The sequence below is a fragment of the Neopelma chrysocephalum genome, unplaced genomic scaffold (assembly GCF_003984885.1).
Source record: "Neopelma chrysocephalum unplaced genomic scaffold, ASM398488v2 Primary Assembly neopelma1_24, whole genome shotgun sequence".
Taxonomy (NCBI): Eukaryota; Metazoa; Chordata; class Aves; order Passeriformes; family Pipridae; genus Neopelma; species Neopelma chrysocephalum.
This window is the reverse complement of record NW_020897693.1, coordinates 34,401,884-34,422,243: the sequence shown is the minus strand read 5'-3', so window position 1 is coordinate 34,422,243 and position 20,360 is coordinate 34,401,884. Positions and strand designations below refer to the sequence as shown.

General features: G+C 42.9%; 1 protein-coding gene across 3 annotated transcripts in view; it reads right to left on the bottom strand.

Annotated features, from left to right (window-relative positions):
* The window catches only part of ESRRB (estrogen related receptor beta), a 130,782-nt gene that overhangs the window by 83,054 nt on the left and 27,368 nt on the right, over positions 1 to 20,360 (bottom strand). The window contains exon 1 of one of the 3 annotated variants that reach the window (XM_027672192.1): positions 3,146 to 3,344. The exons of the other annotated variants lie outside the window; for them this stretch is intronic. Within the exon in view, the coding sequence (XP_027527993.1) occupies positions 3,146 to 3,195 (50 nt within the window). The 5' untranslated portion in view covers positions 3,196 to 3,344. Of the gene's footprint in view, positions 1 to 3,145; positions 3,345 to 20,360 lie in introns of those variants that run through there. 3 annotated transcript variants of the gene reach the window in all.

The following is a 20,360-nucleotide window of genomic DNA, read 5'->3' as shown; positions in this document are numbered from 1 at the left end:
AACACCAATATTTCATGTGACCATACATATGCATGTGTATCTACCTGCATATAAATATTTACAGATGCACACATGTGTTTGTGTGTGAATATATTCACATCTTTTATATGTCAGTGTACATTTGTGGTGTCTGCACACACATTCCCTTCCTGCTGTACTGCAGACAGACGTTGTCAGTACAGTGTAACTAATGTATTCTCACCATATGCCCTCACCTGAGAGACAAACTGCAGGTACAAATCTTTGCCTTTGTTAGTTTCCCAATTCGAACTCATACAAAAGCTTCTTCCTTGGAGCCGTATCACCTACCCTAGGAATAATTCTCCCCAAAGTCAGTACCAAAATGTAGTGAGCTAAAGAGTGGATTTCTATGCAAGAAATTAAATACATACATAGCCTTAGAACACATGCACAAAGGGTCAAAATTAGCAAGATGCATTTTCTTACTCTCCTTGCAAGATCCTGCACTGAAGGAAACCACAAAACCTGCTAACCAGAACTTCCGCAGGTTCCTGGTGTAATCATTCAGATCAACACACACAGGCAATGGACAAGGAACTTTCACTGCTCTAGGAAGACAAATACAAAACCTGAAGAATGGATTAGGGGTAAGAAATTCTTTTGCTTAGTTTTTGTTCAGACTCTTCTTGAGTCTGACTTAAAAAAAATTAAGATCTCCTCAAACTCCAAGGTGAAGGGAGTCACCTCTCCTCTCCTTTGCCTTGTTCATTCTCTCTCTGTTTCAATAATTGTGAGGTGAAATACATTTTCCAGGGAACTGTATGGATCACGTATTGAGCGACCACATCCATTTCTCTTCCGACATTCTACTCTTCCTCATATTTTTTCCTATAGCTTAACACGCAACTAAACAAGAAGAACCAGTTTGCAATGGTTTTAAATTTGCTGCTAATTTAAGGTTTAATTTGACAAAAATTGCCATCCACAGAATTAAATGCAGTATTTACAAAAAAAAGGAAAATAACTATTAAAATAATTTCAATAGCTAGCAGTCAGAAGAGTAAATCAGTAAAGTAAGAATAATATGCTCACACAGCTAGTTAGGGATACAGGCACAAATGCAACACCTGTATTTACACTGTATGTTCACAATGTAATTATGTTACAGTGGGAGAACAAGATGGCTAAATGGATATCTACTGGGCCAACTCTTATCCTCAGCTACAGGAATGTAATGTGAAATATAACCTTAATAAAACTCGAATGTAAATCCAATCAGTACCTGACATGCTGCACATATACCTTTAAATAATATTGTATTTTTAAAGCTTCCCACAGCTTACTTCTCCCAATAACTTTTTCCAGACTTTCTTGCATCGCTGTACTCCTTTAATTAAAAAAAAGGAAAAAAAAAAGAAAAAATTGAGCTTGAGATATTTTAAATTTTATTTCTCCAGTCTTTCTGCCCCAACCTCAACAATGTTCAAGAGAATGTATGTTGGCACACAGAACCAAGTAATTCTTTAAACAAAGAGCTCTCTAACAGTTCTTCATCTCAAAACGCAGCACTCTCTGTCTACTGTAAAGCTATAGGGGCTCAGTGGCACTTCCCCCAGGGTCACCGTCATCTATCTACTCAGCAGCCAAAGAGTCAGGTAAGGTGCTCCTGACATTTTTGAGAGTTGACTGAGAGCCCATGAAAAAGTAAAAAGGGTGAATGGTAATATAACATGCATATTACTTCTTACTATTTTCATGTTGTTTGAGGTCCATTTTCTCAATTACAAAAGTATAAAATTAAAAGGAAAAAGTTAAGAGACAATAGAGTAAGTGATGAAAATCTATCTTATGATTGTGGCATTTTGTTCCTTTTTTTTTATTAAGGTAAATGCATTTTCTATTTTTGCCTTAATTTTAAAAGACTCCCAGCAGCATACAGAACACATTTCCCTTAAGAAATTGTTTGTTTATTTTTAATTCAAAATGGAGCAGCCACAAGTGAAGCACCAGTGGGGAAAAGAAAATCACAAGGGTTAGATTATTAATTTCTATTAACCATACTAAGTCTCATTTTAATGAAACTGCTGGAAGCTGGGGATTAAAGGAAGGAGAAATGAGTGTAAAGACAGATGGAATATTGGGAAAGAAGAGACAGAAAGACAAATAAAAGCTGAAATGAGGAAAGAGTGGTATTTGTGCGGGATTTGCTTAGTCTAAATTATTTTGATTTTACTAAATACAATGTGTTCTTGAGACAAAAGCAATGAAATGGGCAAAATTACTTCATTCCCACTTCTGATGACACCACAAAACCTGCAGAGGTGACACACGGATTAACATGCAAACACATAAAAGGGGACTCTGTTCGGGGTGAGATTTATCGGAGAGGAGAAATGCATTTAAAATTAATTGTTCCAGTCAGCTGGATACAAACGCTGAGAAGGTTTTGCCTTGTTTCCTAACTTCCCCAACAAGATCAAACCAAACTTAACATGCTAAAGTGATTTTAAACACAGCATTACCAGGCACAGCCTATTTCGGAATACAAAGAGCAGTAGCAGGTGCTAAGGTATCAGCCACCGGTCCCAGCTCGGGATGTCTGCTTGCCAGCCCTCCGACTCACTCCACTCTTTCCCCGGGCAGGCTATCCAAAGAGTAAGCTGCGGGAAACTGAATTTCCATAGGGCACGTCAGGTGAAAAACGGACTTCTTAAATAAAATACAGTGCTTTAATGGATCTGCTTCGTATAATTTTATATGGGTATCTCTTTATAGCCACCTAGTAATTAATCTAATAAAAATCCTAGCACAGACGGAAAGTAAAACTGCGCAGAAAGGACTGCCAGCGCTCACTGTTAGCTGCCTGTTCCTAGGAGATGAAGCATTAGAAGGAGAAGTTACACGGCAAGAAAGAAACAAACTAAAACGCCGACACACCCCCACGTGCTGTTCCGCGGACTCCGCCGCACCTGCCGGCGCGGAGGTGCGCCCTGCCCTGCCCTGCCCGCGGCCGCCCGCTCCGCACACTCGGCACATGCGGTGCCCCGCGGCGGCGGGAGGCGGCGGCTCTGCCGCAGGGAAGGCAGCGGGACTGCGGGGTCGCTGCCCCATCCCACCCGCAGCGGGACGCATCGCCAGTCCCAGCCCGCCCCCGGCCCGCCTGGTCGCGGCACGGCACACTCACTGGTTGTGGTAGCCGAGCGGGTCGGAGATGCACAGCTCGGAAATGTCCATCAGTCCAGTTTGAGCATTCCCAGTTGGAGGAGAAAAAAAAAAAAAGAAAGAAAAAAAAAGAGAAAGAAAAAACACAAGAGAACAACTAAACTGCAGCGGGCTGGGAGAGCGGGGAGCGCCGGGAAGAGAAGCCGGCCCGAGCCCGGCGGCGGGGCAGAGGCGGCGGGGCGGGAGGCAGCACCGCTCCGCTCCGTTCCCGCACCCGCGTGCGGACACACTGACGGCGGCAGGAGGCGGGCGGCGCGCAGGACACGGCCACGGGGGATTTCGCCGCCCCGAGCCCCGCTGTAGCATTAACGCCGGGAGACGGATGGAGACGGCAGGGCGGCTATTGGCTCCCGCGCAGGGGCTGGGCTTGGAGGGCGGCTGGGGGAGGCACGGCCGGGGGGGCCGCCGGACCCGGCACCGCAGCGCGACCGGCGGTGCCCGCGCAGCCCCTGCCCGGCAGGAGGGCGAGCCGGGGCCGGAGGAGTTGGGGCACGGTGGGATGCAGTGCGGGCCGCCAGCAGGGCTGGCCCCGGCACGACAGCGAGGGCGGCGGGGCCGCCGGCAGCGCCCGTGACACGGAATCGCAGCTCCAGCTCGGTCCCGCCGCGGGAACGGTCGCAGCGGCAGCGCACGCGCCCCTTCCCTCTTACCCACTGATCTGCCTCTCGTGGACACCGGCTGTAGAGTTTAGGGTTGTGAAAAAACTTGAGGTGAAGGGTGCCCCTTGCACTATTTACACGGGCATGCCGGCGGGCGGCTGTGCGGCCAGACTGCAACCCACATGCACAGTCCAGGACACCAGCGTGGCACTGGAACGTGCATGTCCCATGCAAACACACAACCCCACAAACATACACTTTGTGCACATGCACAGACCCGCGTCTCACAGCGGCACAGCCTAATCACTGCACTCGAACATCTGCTTTCCCATATACGCACAAACGCGTGCAGAAGAGTGCCTGAATCCCATCTCAAAGCAGTGTAATTCAGATGTCACTTCAATGCAGTTGATGAAACTACACTGGAATAAATCCTGGCACATGAGATCAGAATCAGACATTCAGGATAACAGCACATATTCCCAGGCACAAAAACCATAGCTACAGACCCTCTGCAATCTTCACAAACATCAAAACTGGCACACACAACTAATTTAATGAAAGACATTTTCAAAGCTCTGCATATGTACCGGCTGCTGGTAGAGTCTGTGTGCTTTCACAGTTCCCGCATGCATCTTCACACTCATACAATTCCACTGCATATTTACAGCAACATACCAACACCTATCTGAAGGTCCCTCTCCATACAAACACGCAAACCTCTCGGGCATATGCCTACCACACGCAGTCTTGCACTAAACCCCTGACTCACACAGAGCTGCACTAAAGGGTCTGTTTGTCCCTTGCTCTACACTTTCCAAACTGCGCTCACAAACCCAACTTGTCTCTCTCCTACGCTTCTACTTCATGTTCAGTGCTTAAATGTTCAATGCTCAAATACATAAAAATATACTTAACAGATAAACAAAAACTAGAGGCCGTTTTAAAATAAAAATACGCACAAACATACCTGGATAAAAGCTTTGTTCTCTTATGCCAGGCAAACAAAAATAAAAATGTAGAAACTAAGAGAGTATTTCTTAATATAAAACCTAGAATCTAATTTGAGGCAAGAGTGTGCAACACCAGGAGAAGCAAAGGGCAGACTAGAGCTTTTTGAATGATGGAGGTGATACAACATAGCAGCGTGGCTCAGCTATAAACACAGACTGAATTAGGCTACAACTTTTCACACAACCATTATTTGTAGAAACTTGAGAATATTCAGAAAAGAGGAATAGCAAAAGTCACAGCCAGTGTAAACTGTCATTGCTTTATTGAAGTCTATCAATCAACTTCCTCACTACTTCCTCTACCAGAGATCTTAACAAGGGTCATATAAACTAATTGTGTGCCCTAGCATGTCCTCAGACTGTGTGAGGACATGATTCTGATCAACTATCCTTGAGACAGGACAGCCTAAGGATGTCAAGACAGAGGTCTTTTATGGTGAAAGGTACACATGAAGACAGCACAGAAAACAGGTTAGTTTAGAAAATCAAGACAGAGAGAAGACTCATTCAATTTTAAGAGTACAGCAGAATCTGGTTACCTGAATGTCGCAGGTGACACAATTCAGATTGTACATCTTCCCATGAAACAAAATTAATACAAACAAAAGATATATACATATACCTTTGTACAATTAAGTGATATATCATCAAAGCAGAAACTCTAAGATGCTTAAATGATGAAGAGACGAGACGAGCTTTAGCATGGCATTAGCATTAGTTGGGCCCAGGACTGTAAGCAAGGAATCTCACAAACCCCATCGGAGAACACCTGACCCAAGCACAGGCAAGAAGAATGAAACCAGCACCATTGTGTTTCCAACAGAAATCTGAGATCAGAGAGGAACTCACTGATGACTTGGTTGCCCTATAAAGAAGATTCCTGAGGCACACTAGCAAGAGAGGCTGGAGGAGACACACAGGGTCAGGGCCTGGGTATACTACAGCTCAAGAGCAAGAGAGGGTGTTTACAGTGAGCTGATTTTGACAGAAAACAATTTTCTCCAAAAAGATGCACTCTGGCTGGATCCTGACTGTGCAGAAATTAGCTCCAGTGTAGGCTCTCAGTGAATGGGACACCAGGGTGGGAATGTCTTGGCAGGCAGGTCCTGCTCTCCCAATAGCTGATGTTTTAATTTTGCACTTTAACTTTTATCCAGGCTGAGGTGAGGCAAGCAGGGAGCCATGTGATTGCCTGGCACAAGGTCCACAGGTCTGAATTAACTGATATAAACAGTACAATAGTGGGTTTGTACTCTGGAAATGGGCTGTTGCTGACAGAGGACTGCCTGGGTGACGTGGGCATTTACGGAGTGGTGCAGAAATGTAATATTAATCTCTTCTGACCCATTGCAAATGGATGAATGGAGCTTCCCCTGCCTTGAGAGTAAGCTGTGCAGAGATCTGGTTCTTCTTTTCTGATAAGGATAGAAAGAATAGTCTCTGCTGGCTGGGCTTGATCTGCCAACCTTAATTCCCCAAAATAGAGAACAAGAGTCCTGAAGGCTGATTTTGGAACTTCAGGAGGCTTCATTCTTTGCAAACCTTTCTACGCACTGCACTTGCTGAGATCTCACAGCTTTAGCCAATTTCTTTTCCCCCAAAGAATAAAGGAAACACTGATCTAAACATGGCTATCCTTCCGATATGTGTGTTTTTAAAACAGTACTAGGGCAAGGTTAGAAAGCACTGTCAGAATAAGCTGGTAGATCTGGAAGCAAAAAAACTCTAGGTAAACCGAAGGCAGAATTGCACATGCAACAGCAGCGCTAGCTTGCCTTGTAAGCATAGCTTTTGTTTGCTGCCCTGACCAAATCCTCCCCTGAAACTGCTGCTCTCTCACTTGCAGAAGGGGCAGAGCCTGCAGGCTCTGAACAGAGCCTACCCACAGGTGCTCTAGTAAGTGCTACCCATTGGGATGACTTTCATAAGGCAGCCTCTGGCTTTGAGGTCACCAGCTGTCCTCACACCTTGTCCTGGTACAGAGCAATGATGTTCCATCAATGTTAGCCTTGGACAGATGGCAATCGGAGTGCTACAGGCTGATGGAGTGATAGGCAGTATCAGTTCTTTGAGACATGCAACCCCTTTGAAAGAAAGAAAGAAAGAGAGAGGGAGAAGAAAGAAAGAGAGAGGGAGAAGAAAGAAAGAGAGAGGGAGAAGAAAGAAAGAGAGAGGGAGAAGAAAGAGAGAGAAAGAAGAAAGAAAGAGAGAGAAAGAAGAAAGAAAGAGAGAGAAAGAAAGAAGAAAGGATTGTGAGACGTCTCTTGTTTTGCTGGCTCTTCTAAGAGATAATAAATAGAGACTCTCTTTGAAGACTTTCCCCTGGCCTTTAATGACTAATCTACTTTTGATAAATTAATTTTTTACTTTAAAAAAAATTTATCATTTTAACAACTTTTCATCAAGTTGACTGATTGATTGGCTGAAATTTCATTTGGTCTAATATAGGAGTAACTTGCAAATCATGCCAAACAAACTTGATTTCAGTTGTTGATAAGGCTATTTTTCATGAATAAGGAAAATGCAGAAGAGGGAGAGATCTAGTTACTTTTAGGGGTTTGGGATTTTTTTTCCCCTTTTATGAAGGCCCTATTATTGTATTCTCACAAGGAAGTCAGTGAAATGATATTAGCACAGGGTAAAAATAATAATAATAATAATAATTAGGAGACCTAAACTGGGCAGAACAGTAATAATAATAATTAGGAGACCTAAACTGGGCAGAACAGTCTTGGGTATACATATTTTTATCTTGTCTGCTGGAGAAAGAGGAGTTCTATGACAAGAAACCTTTATCAGCCCCTGCGTCATTTAAGGAAACAGTTACAGAGGGGTCATTGGGGTGAACTCAGAAGACAACCCTTTCACACTTTTGAGACTAATAGAACTGATTAAACTTCACACAAGTCTTGCATGCCCTGATCCATTTGCTTTGCAAGGCTAGTAGCCCTGGAGAGAAAGCTAATAGCCCTGGAGAGAAACTTAGGTACCCTGAGCACAGCTGGTAGACTTTCGCTGCATATATTCTCTGCCCTAATAAACAGCTATCCCAGATACAGACTCAATCCATGAGGACAGACCAGCCTTCTTTATTTTGGGCTCTATTCTATTTTCCCTTACTACCCCCAAACAAAACAGCTTGTTCTCCCCACCAAAAGTAATGTCTTGTTTTCTACCAAACTCCAGTAGGTTTTTTTGCCCCCCAAAAATGAATTTGCCTTAAGAACAATATGCTTCCATCAAAAAAGTATCACTACCAGCACTGCTGAAGCTCAACATCTATTTAAGCAGAAAGTAGTTTTCACATTGTGTTTTTTAAACAACAATGAACACCCACCTGAACATCCTTAAACATGCTTCAAGCATTACCTCGTCTTTAAAACCATGAGCTTTCCTTAAATTCTTTGTTAGGAACTCTGAGATAAAACAAACATAGTCCCTACATTGCCAATGAAAGATCAAGGCTTTCTTTTAATAAGCCTTTTTTTTTTTTTTGTAGGGCCAATGCAGTTTTCTGTCCTTTTATACCCTTTTTTGTCTTTGCAGTGTTAATAGCAGGACTCTAGTTCTGGAGCAGAATATGTTCCTGCTGACATCTTAAACGAAAGTGCACTGCAGAGACACACATGCACAAAGACAAACTAGGCGAAACTATACTAACTTTTGTAAAACTAAAATAGGGCATCAGAGTAAGAGGCAGGTGCAGAGTATTTTACCACATAGAAAAGAAAAAGACAATGGGAAGAGACATTTCTTTCCAGATTATAGAAGGACTTGTAATAAGAAACATATGAAGAGACAGGAGAGGAAATTATATAGCTGGGATTATGCCTTCTGCTCTCTCTTGCATCATCAGTTAGCTGGGGTATTTGATATGAACTTCTAATCTCCTTGCCCAGAAAGGCAGCAGTGTATCTTCTTTTATGTTTTGGAAATCTATTTCTTGATCAGTCTCCGCCTAACTCGTTTAATTAAATGGATAGAAACCTTCCTCAAAAAAGATATGTAATTACAGAGGTAGGTGGATCTTGTAGACTTAGAAGACTTCAATGGAGAGTTGTGATCTAGATCCAAATTTTCACCTGTTGCTGATCTGTTTTCTGTGATGTATTACAACAACCCTCAGCTGAGCCACTGTGATCAGGCAGAATATGACCAAGACCCTGACTGGAAAGTGCTTTTATTCACACTCACACCTACACATCATTTACTAGCACACTCAGTGCTATTTCATATCCTCTCTTCAAACTGGAGAAAAATAGAAATTAATCCTTCCCCATCCATGACCCTAGATGTCCAAAGGACAGTAGCTGGGGTACTTGCTTAGCTACCAGGAGGAAAGAGGGAACACAAGGCATCAAGGAATCTTTACGTCTGCTTAGCTGTTGCCAATCCTCCAGTGTAGAGGCATCACAAGCAGGGCCTTCCTAATATGGTGGTTCATCCTGTCAGATAGGACAAAGTCAGTCAGCATCTTTTCAACTTTAACTTTTCTACCTCAGTACACTAGCTTCAAGTCTTGTATTGCAAAAGGCAAAGGAGGATAGTCAGGAGAACTGGGCATGCTTGTTCATTGCTCTGATTTGGGGAGGTGATTAGCTGATTCCCTCTTCAAGCCCATGCACTCTAAGCCCATCAGTTCTAATCACCCTAAAACCATAATATTCACAGTATCAGCTTACTTACTGAACTGATCAAAAGAAATATCTGTCTTGTCAGGAGAAGTAAGTTACTTACTGTTACACTGGAAGCAAAAAATTAAAATGTTTTTGGCATGTGCATTGATAATGGCAAGTGTCTCAACCAGAAAAGGAGTGGGGCTGAAAGAAGCAAAATTACTCAGTTATGAAAGTATGCCCACCAAGGGTTAGGCAGTGAGGATGGAGGATAAGTTTTCCAAGTCTGTGATGGAAACAGTGGGCAAGATAACTTATTTTCCAGCAACAGCAATGAGGTGGCTCCAGTGACCCAGACTTTAAAGTTTTAATACTATGACATGACAAAAAGCAGTGAGTAAGTGTGCAATTTACTCTTAGCTGGGTTCTCTGAGTAGATAACAGAGTCCTTTTGGAAAATGAGGGAGGCAGTTCTAGGGAAGCAAAATACTGAAAGGACTTTTCTATCCAGGGTGTAAGGGATGAAGAAAGCAAGTATTAAAGACCTTCCTTTCCCTGCAGAAACCTCCATCTGGCCTCATCTGGGCACTGTTGATAGAAGACTATTGACTTCACCAGGTCAGCCAGGCCAAATACAGAAGATCTCACCAACAGCAGATCTATACAAAAGTATTTAAGAGTGAGATGAACCTGAAGGTCCCAAGTGACATTAGCCAACCTGATGTAGTTTCTGCCTGGAAAAAGCAGAGATATCAGGTGATCAGGAGTGCTCTCCCAGTCACCTCCTCTAGCCTCAGAATATTCCAGTTTTTATCAGTAAGACACTACAGGTTTTGGCTAGAGCCAGACATGACAGAGCCCAGCTTTGTTCTGGTATGCTGTATCAGCAGCACAACCACCTCAAGTCTCCTTTGCTCTGAATCTCTAAACAGCTCAGTTAAGTACATGACCTTTTTTAAGATCTGTTTCTGTACTAACTTTGGTGTTTGAAGAACAATGCAGATTTTTTCACAGCTCCCTCTTGAGTTTATTTATTACTTGAACTACATTTATTTCACATGTTGGACAAGAGCAAATTGCTGTGACAGATTATTTGATTAGACAACTTTGCCAACAAACCTTATCTCAAGCTTCTTAACTTACTTTTAACTTCTGAGTTCTATCATGAGATGTGTGTCTGTATCTCATTCAGAGACCTGCAGTAAAACATATTAGGAAATCACTGCTTTGTCTACAGGTCATTAGCATTCAAACACTATGCCTATAGGCCATGAACGATCATGTTTTTGCAGTACACTTTCAAAAAATAAAGAGAAAAAATAATGAGAAAAATAATCCTTGCTTATACTGCAAAATATCACTTAAAAGAGGCAGGGCAACTCAAGACCATATAAACATGTCTACTTTAGGTACGCAATATATGCACATATAGTATCAAGAAAGTAGCCACTCACAAAGAGACAGATGCTGGTTACCAATAAAAAAAAGCACTTCTATGCAAGAGAGGAAAAGTTTCACCAGCTCAGTCCTAATTCTGTTCTGCAGCTTTATGCACTCCAAAAGATGGCAATCTAGAGAAAGTACAAGCCCCTGGATGTCTTTGAAAAGGTCTTATTGACATGAGCTCCAAGTCTTAAAATTTCTCAGAGTTCTAGGCACAGAGGCAGTTGTGGGCAGCAGTAGAGCCTTCTCTTGATAGATCTGATCATGTTCCACTGGATTTCAGCAAAAATGCCTTCATCTTTCAAAGTCATGTGTTGCCAGCTTCACCGTTCCTATGGCAGCATTAGAAAAGATTACTTTTCAGTATCATTGTTAAGGCAAACTCAAATCTCAGTCCCATGTGGTCGGAGGGTGACTTTGGTGCTGCAGCCTCCTAGCAACAGGTCCCCATAGTCTCCACAGTGCTTACAAAAGAAAATCCAGTTTTGGTCTTTAGCTAATCTCTTGAATACCTTTATTTTAGTGATGATCAAAGACTACCAATCTCTCCCCTCTCTGTTCCTCTGTTGAACATAGCAACCTCCCATTAAACATTTCCAGTCAGCTGAACTTAGTAGTACTCAACTTATCTTTTAGACCTTGCCCTTCAACTTTTGGCAGTACTTCATAACTCATGCAGTCAGCAACTCAGCAAAGGGTAGGCTTTTATGACATAACTTCCAGAAGTTGTTGCTTCCAGGTTTGTCCTAGGAACCATTCAGTCTGGGGATAGCACTTCTCCTTGTTAAATCCATTGCTTTTCCAGACTACCAAGAAGTTAGACAGAAGCAGGACAGAAGGAAGATGGTAGGAGAGACTGTCACTGCTTCAGATACAGGTTTGATTAACAGCCAATGGCACCCAGCCAATGATGTGCCTTGCTTATGAGAGAGACAGTATCAGGCAAGAGTACCACCTTGAGAGACCACTTCATTTCTATGGGCTCATTTCATGAGGATACTCATTAAACTAACCAGTCAAGCACAATGGTTAAAACAAACGAAAAACATAGGTCATTAGCTAGCAATTATTTGGGCCGAGTTAGCCCATTTGGCATTATAACCATAGGCATGGCAGCTGCATTCCACCCAGATAGACTAGTGCCTCTTCCGAAGGAAGTGTGGGGGACAGTCATTAGTCTACAACACAATACAAGACTGTGCTACTACACGTCAAACAGGATACCTGAGCAGCACTGTAAGGATGCTCAGAACATGCTTTGCATGTCCTACTGCCCAGCAGGTAGGTTCTGCTGGTGGAGGTAGTGTTAATACTTCTGCGTAGACACCCATCAGATGCACAGTAAATATCTCCAAGGGTTGCACTAGGATACAAACCAAACACCTTTAGATTTGGCTATATATTTGCTATTTAAGGACCACTCTTTTTTTTTAGCTACTTCAGTTCACATATACAAGGTACAAAAGCACGAGCATAAAGTCTAAATTTTGGCAAGCTGTCAATGCCCATTAATGAGATGCTGTTGGTCAGCTGAACAGATAAATGAGAGCCTACACTCGTAACTTATGTTCCCAGATTTTTACCTACACACTGTGGAGCAAAAGATAAGCACTCAGATGTCTTAGTGATTAGATCTCCCAACAGTAGAACACATCCCAAAAGCATAGTGTCTTAGAGTGGTATAAGAGTTAATTAATGTTTGTGGCATGTCCAAGAGCATCACATGTGTCCAGTGCACTCAAGCAAGAGTCAATGCTAGCTCCAATACCCTGGGAGATGTCCTGTAGAATTTGTCAGAATAAGGTCCGGGGCAGCCTGGTAGAACCAGTAAACTGTAGCTTTGCCTGCACTGCTATACTATTTCACCTCAGCCAAAACTCTTGACACAATATAAATATCCCCCAAAACCCTCTCTCTAAAAGAAATTGTTCCTCCAAAAGTAGGAGAAGGAGCTGGGTCGTCAAATGAGAGTAAAAGTGGTTTAAAAGCCATTAAGAAGAAAGCAACCTAGGCATTCAGGAGCAATCACAGTTGCTTGGGCTGATCAGGAGAGACAGAGGGAATTATTTATTTATGGACTTCCTGCTCTCTAGGAGTGGATGTCTCCACTAGGGAAGCTTTAAGAAGAGTGGGGTGCAGGAGCCAGGTGCTGCTTGGAATCCTCCAGAGGTTTTCCTGGCCTGGGCCTCAGGAGAGTTAAATGCAGTTCATGCTCAAAGCATCCTGGAGCCATCAACTTATCTTTCTCAGAGCAGGAAAGGCCAGAAAGAGCATCACACAGATCTCTGCTGGGATGAAGCACATGGAGAGCCCCGGGCACCTAGATTGCCATGCAAGCTTTGCATAGCTTTCAGCAAGATCCCTTCACAGCAACAGGGCTTGAGTACACGGCCGTTTCTCTCTTCTCATGGATCAGCTGCTTCCCTTTAAACACAGATCAAGTGTCTCTAGGGACTCAGCAAGCATTTAACAGACCTGCCTGATGGAAGGACCTCCAATGAGAAAACCAAGACCTGAAACTCCCAGTAGACATCCTCAATTCAATCCACATCTGAGAAAGCAACTCTGAAGTTACATGCAACCAAATCCTAACTGCACAGAAAGCACATCAGCCTAGTCTGTATCCAAAGCTCATCTAAATATGTTAAACTTACCAGGAGGGAAGGACTAACAGATTAAACATGAAGAAATATGTGAATTGAAAAAGTCAGCACAGAAATACAGAATTATTGGTATGGTATTAAGAATTTCATATCAAGATACATTACTGTCTTTCTCAATGCAGTTTCTTACTGTTTCCCAAAGTCAGAGGAGGAGTTATCCCCTAAAATCACAGAGTCAGTATTCAGAGTTGATCCTTCATCACTAACTAAAAAAAGCTGTAGAGACAGAAAGACAGATCTGCCCAGCCAGACAGATCTGGCAAATATCCTCTTGTTCTGGCTTTGGTCAGAGGGCCACAGAGGAGTACCATGGCTTAGAAACTAGCAACCACTATTAGAATTTTTCACTGGAAGATGCTGCAAAAGAGTAGTGTTACAAGAGGGTCACTGATAGGGATTGAACAGATTATGTGAGTAGTACAGGCTGCACTGTGTCAATTCATGTCTCCCCACAATTCATTACTGATGAGGTACCAGAGATGAGGATTAAAAGGGCAGGAGCAGACGGCAAACTACTGCTTTAGACACATCTCATTCAACTATGCCAGTTTATTTCTGCTCCACCTCTGCTAGTATATCTTGCATTACTCCACAGCAATAATATTCTTCCTCAATTCTGGTCTCAAAGCAGTGTGTTGTTTTGTGCCATTAAAGCTACTGTAAAGTCAGTCATGGTAGCAAAATAACTCATTATGCATAAAGTGCTTTGGGCAATCTTTAAAAAGAAAAGGACTCAAGAACAAGAGAGTACCATCTTCATCAAGATCAGTGATCCAAGGTAACCTCAACATCAAAAAGGCACAAAATCTAAGCATGAGAGTATTTCAGCAAGTCCTAACTCAGACTGCCTCCTACCCACTCTGCTTCTCCCCATGCATAAAGTGATTTTTGCTACTTGTAAATATATAAAACCAGGTTTGTTCTCTTAGTTTATGTTCCTCCAAACAAAGAGCAGTAAAAAAGGGATACATTTTCCATTCAATAAAACAGGTCTTATTTGGTCTTCTAAAGGAAAATTCTTTTGCTGCCCATTCAGAGACAGGTTACATTTTTAGGGTTTGTGTAACCTTTGTTTCCCACTCAGGGAAGCACATCAGTGAGCACTGACAGCTACATAGCCCTGACAGGGGACTGCTCCAGAGAGGGTTGCATTCCCCAGGGAGCTAGAACCAGCAGCCCAGGGCTCCCTAGGGAGCTGTTCTGCTTTGGCAATTGACTTGTGGCTTTACAGAGCCAAACCAAATTCACTGCTCGTTTATAAGTGGTGGGGTTATTAATTTGTGTGCTTTAACATATATTGTTTGGGAAATTCAATTCATCCCTAATTTGCTAAACACAGTTTTATGTTCTAAAATCCTTCACAGTCTGCAGTGTCCCTTGCCCCTTCGTGCCCATTTGCCTTTTTTATTTCCCTTCCAACTTGCTGAAAGAAAAAAATCCATGTTGACTCTGTTCCTGGCCAGTTGACCTTGCATTCAGAGCATGGCGCACCAACTTCCCCTGCCACAATGGTCAGGTTGTGAATAAATAAGAACATTTGCCTCCCTACTGCTGGGCATAAATGGCCCTCGATGGTTTTAGTGATGCCTGGTGTTCATCTCCTCTCCTTGCAGGCTTTCTCTGCAGTATAATTCAAGGTACAATTTGAAATAGATTAACTTAAACTGGTGCAAAAGGCACTCATTACTATTGAAACTAAACCTGTTAGGACATCTAATGAGCAAAAATGAAGCATCCTCAAACTGACAGGAGAGCATCCACAACTTGGATTTTCAGTAGTTTAAATGGATTGTTCCAAAATCGATGCAATTTAAAGTGTACAGCTTACTTGTGTAGAAAAGATCTTCTTCGAACTGAGGAAACAGCAGCACTTGTGAAATAAATGACTGCCTGTTCAAGGGTGCAACACCCGTTAATGACTATCACAAAGCAACACGGAGAAGTGGCTGAGAGGTAGGGTCACTTGCTTACACACAGCTTGTTAGGAAATACTGCATTCAAATTGACTGCCTACAAGCACCCAAGGGCACCCAGAAGTGACAGCCATCTAAGAAAAGTTTCAGGGGCATCCCAATATACTCAGGATCCTCCCTTGGCTGGAAAACATGAAGGGGAAAAAAAAAAAAGCACATCACTTTCAGAGCCACAGAAGGTTTTCTGACACTCATAAAGCATGTGCATTATGTAGGGGTGCAGGTGTCTTAGTCAGCAAAGGATGCGGATTAGTTATTGTAAAGAGAGCACTGCACAGAGCAAGGATGTACATCTTGCAGTACTCCTGCCCTACATCCCTACCACCAGGGCAGCCCACAGAGCCTTATTATCAAGAAAAACCTCTCAGAAGATGCAACAGCCTTTGTGGGAGGCTGGGGCCAGAATCCACTCCTGTCAAACAGCTCTCTGGACCAGGATGTGACTGCTGCTGGCGAAACTTGTTAGCTAATGAAGATTGAGTCAAGCAGGCAGAGACGATCCCCTCAGCCTGTTAATCCATTTAGGGAAGGAGAAGGGAAACCTGAGCTGAATTCCTGTGTTCACTGGAAGAGACTGCACTGTGCTGGCTTTAGCATCTAGGCAGAGCAAATCCAGCCAGAGATGGACTGGGTAGAGCTCTGGGTGCAAGACCAGTGCTTTTTGGAGACATGAGCAAGATCTGAGGCAGGAAACAGCATCCCCTAGGGAGAGAGCCAGGGCAGGATTTTGTGTCCACTGGGAACTAATGAAGGAAACTGAGCTTTACTTGCCCTCTCATCAGGAGAAAGCAAGAAGGGGATGCATGTGAGCTTTTCACAACAGCAGGGCAGGGAGAACACACACGCCTTACACCCTTCTCACAGGGCAAAAAGGATTTGCAAGGGGTCAACTCAGATTCCTGGGTCAGAAAGTCAGAGTGAGTGTTTGTGCACCGAACACCGACAGAAAGCCAGCATTGCCGCCTCTCCACCTTAACTGGTGGCTTGCAGAGATGATGGGTGCCAATCCCAGGAAATGTCAGAATATCCTTAACCACCAGAGGGTGCTCCCCATCTCAAAGACAGATTCAATGTCACAGATGCACCCAGACGGCTAGAGGAGCCCCGATTTCCAGCAATTGTGGAATCCGAACAAGGGAAAAAATAGAAAATTAATAATAAATAACAATTAAGGATTGTAATCTTGTGCCTCACTTCTGTTTCCCCCATCCCTCCTGGCCAGGCAAGAAAAGGCCCCCTGTCCCATTTGTCCTCTGTGTCCTGCTCAGTCAGGTGATTTTCCTCACATTGAAGATTAAATCACTTTTATTCTTTCCTCCTGGATCGTGGATCCAGATCAGGAAATAAACATTTTCTGCTTGGCAGGTCTGTAAGAGTGAGACTCCCACTTGGCTGCTACTGAGCAAGGTTAGGATCATACCCTCTGGTCAGATGCACTTTTTGCAAATCAAGGCCTGATCTTACCCCCTCACTGCCACAATAGTGTGAGGGCCACTATCCCTTCTGTTCAGGTTCAATTTATCCAATTCTGTCCTAAGTTGGTTTTCCAGAGAGCAGAGTGCCTGTTGTACAGGGATGCTTCAGGATGGTGTTTTCAAAACATCAGTTTTGGGGAACTAACACTACCTAACTATCAATAAGACACCTGTAGGGAAAAACTGTTCACTTTGGTCATGTAGTGACCCACAGTCTCCCTTTTCTCATCAAAGGGAAGCAGAGGTGTGTGACACCTCTGTGTCAGGAGCTGTGCAACAAACCTTGTGCCTCAGCTTCCTGTTTGCATAGGTTTGAAGTAATACCTGAGAGTTGCATCATATGTGGAGAACAGAGCAGTTAGGATTAAATCATAATTGTTATATTCCACCCTGAGATTCCAAAAAGAGAGTATAAAGCATGCCAAGTAAGATCAGACACCTATGCAAAACAGACTAGCTCTGCTGACGTGTCTGGCATAACATCTGTTTGCCCTAGCCCCAATTTACTTTGATAGTCCAGGTCTGCATATCCCATGGGGAAATCAGCTCTCATTGATGGCTCCCACCCAGCACATGTGCTGCATTTTGCTGTCTGACCCCTACAAGAACAGATTGTCGTATTTGTTAAATTGTTCTTTCCTCTTTCCTTTGGCCAGTAATGCCAGGCTCTGTCTAAGGGCATTTTTGTGAAAGTTCCTACTCTTGGGTATCTTGGCATCACTTTTTCTTCTGTCCTCTTTAAACCATGCACTTATCTGATGAAACTGTTAAACCGCTGCACAAAGGGCGCTTATTCAGTCTCTTACACAGGTTAAAATGTGTTTAATAGGTTTGGCTTAGTTCATGTCCAGAATGAACCATTATCTTCAGGACATGTGGGAATCAGTGTTTTCCAAGCTATCAACTAGTCAACAGTGGTACTTGTTGTCCTTGAGAAACACATCGCATTCTACAGCCTAAATAGGCCAATGACTTTTTTTTCCAATATTTGAAATTGTGAATGGGGGGGAAAGGGGGAAAATATAAGAGAAAAAGATTTTATGGCATGTCTCTTAGACATCTGCAACAGACAATTCTACTTCCTACAAACAAAATATCAGGGATACATGACACAGATCCACTTCTTGGACTATTCATAACATTCTTCCTTCAAATTATAGCAAATATCAGACATGCCATGGAAAGGTTAACCAGCATTAGGTTTGGACACTGATCATCCCAGCATCGTTAACCTTCTACTTCTCAGCTTGATAGAGTTTAACACTTCTCCATTACTGTTACAGTCACTACATATTTCATAGAATCAACAAATGGTTTGCGTTGGAAGGGACCTTAAAGATTATCTAGTTTCAACCCCCCTGCCATGGGCAGGACACATTCCACTAGACCAAGTTGCTCAAAGCCCCATCCATCCTGGCTGTGAACACTTCCAAGGATGGGGCAGCCACAACTTCTCTGGGCAACCTGTTCCAGTGCCTCACCAACCTCACAGTAAAGAATTTCTTCCTAATACCTAATGTAAATCTACGCTCTTTCAGTTTGAAGCCATTCCCCCTTGTCCTATTGCTACCTGCCTTTGCAAAAAGTCCCTCTTATATTTGTTCCTAAACAGGCACATAAGTATTCATCAAAAGTGTGGTTATTTAAGATTATGTATTTTGAGCATTATATTTCTGCATACTTTCACTAAGAGCTTAAACTTTGCCATTCTTCCTGCAGTTGTTACAGCAAAGACTTCTACAGTAATTTCATAGCCCTAGTGACATTCTCCTCTTGCATATTGCTGTGTGGGAAAATTACTGGGGGTTTTATTGTTTTAACTACTGCTAGCAGGTTGTATATTCTCAAATATCCCAAATTCCTTCACTGTTGAGAACAACAGCATCTGGATGTCAGTTTTGCTCATGATGGCAAATTACAGGGTCAGATCTGCCTTACACACACAAAACTGCACCTCTGTGGAGATTACAACTTGTGGAATACATAATGTATAAGATGAGCAGGTTTTGACTACCTCATTTAGCTGATCTGCAACTACATGAAATGGCAACACTTAATCCAAATGGAGAGGCTAGGACAAAATCATCTTACAGCAAATAAAACTGCAAAGCTTGACAGGACCCGTGAAACAAAGAGAAACAAAAACTGTATGTTAAATAGGGCAGACTATAAATGAAGTCAAGAATTAGGAAACACCACAATTGTATTTACTTGTGAAAAATACTTTTAGCCCTCATGTACATATGCATTGTTTTATATTCCATAATTACAGGATCATATTTTTTCCACAGTACCCCATCTCAGACTGCACTCAGAAGGGATTGTTCCTATGTAATGAGCAGCTGCTTGAGATGCTGGTTTCTGCTCATTGTTCAGTGTGTGGCCCCAGGCCTTATTTACTGCACATTATTCAAACCTGGCTCTAGAGATTTATTCATTTCCTTATGTGTTTTTCTATGGGCTTATCATTATACTGTCCAAAAGCTTCACTAGCCCAAGATCATTTATTTTCACATACTTCTATGAGAGGAGGGGGCATTTTTATTCCCATTTTATGGGTGAATGACTGAAGACTGTGTTAAAACATATTTCCTAATTCTGGGTGCCCACCCTGAGACACCAACAGCCCGACTGATCCGTGCTTGTATAGCACCTTGGGTTTAGTGGATTTCTGTTCACTTAATTTGCAGCTGTAAGCTCTCAGTGTTTCTGTAAAATAGGCCCTTTGGGATCAAAAAGGTCCCCTATAAAATAAGGAACACACAATTAAACAATGACTGGCACAGCAGCTGCTTCAAAAACCTGCAAACTATCATACAGAAATGGTCACATATAGAAAAGAAGTCAACTGGCAGGTCGGAATTTCACTGCCTCAACTATAAAAGCTTCCCTTTCTTTGCTGCAGTCCCTTGTCTCACCCAGTACACACCTGACAAATGAGGCAGGGGTCCTACAGATGGTCTCTTTCACTGTGCAACTCTGATTTATCTCAGAGTAGGTCCATCACATGCAGTGAATGAGGCAGGGGTCCTGTGAAAGAAGCAGCACACAGTGACGTAGCTAAAACATGAGATGTATAAGACACACAGTCAGGTAGACAGAAGTGCCTACAGAGTATAACTAGTCTTTACCTCCCAGTTTTTGCATTAGTACCATTCAAAGTGCCCTTTTCAGATTCTGTTGTTACTTTTACAGCAAAGAAATTTCCTCGTGAAGCATCACAGTGACACTTTTGTGGATTACCAGAAGGGACAAACCCATCATGTGGGTCACTACAACCAAGGTAATAGAGTAAACGGGCTGCAGAGGTAGCTCATCCTGCTTTGTGAAAACTATCATGAGGAGCATGAAACACTGTGTAAATATCAGACAGTGATGACAGCTGAGGAATATTC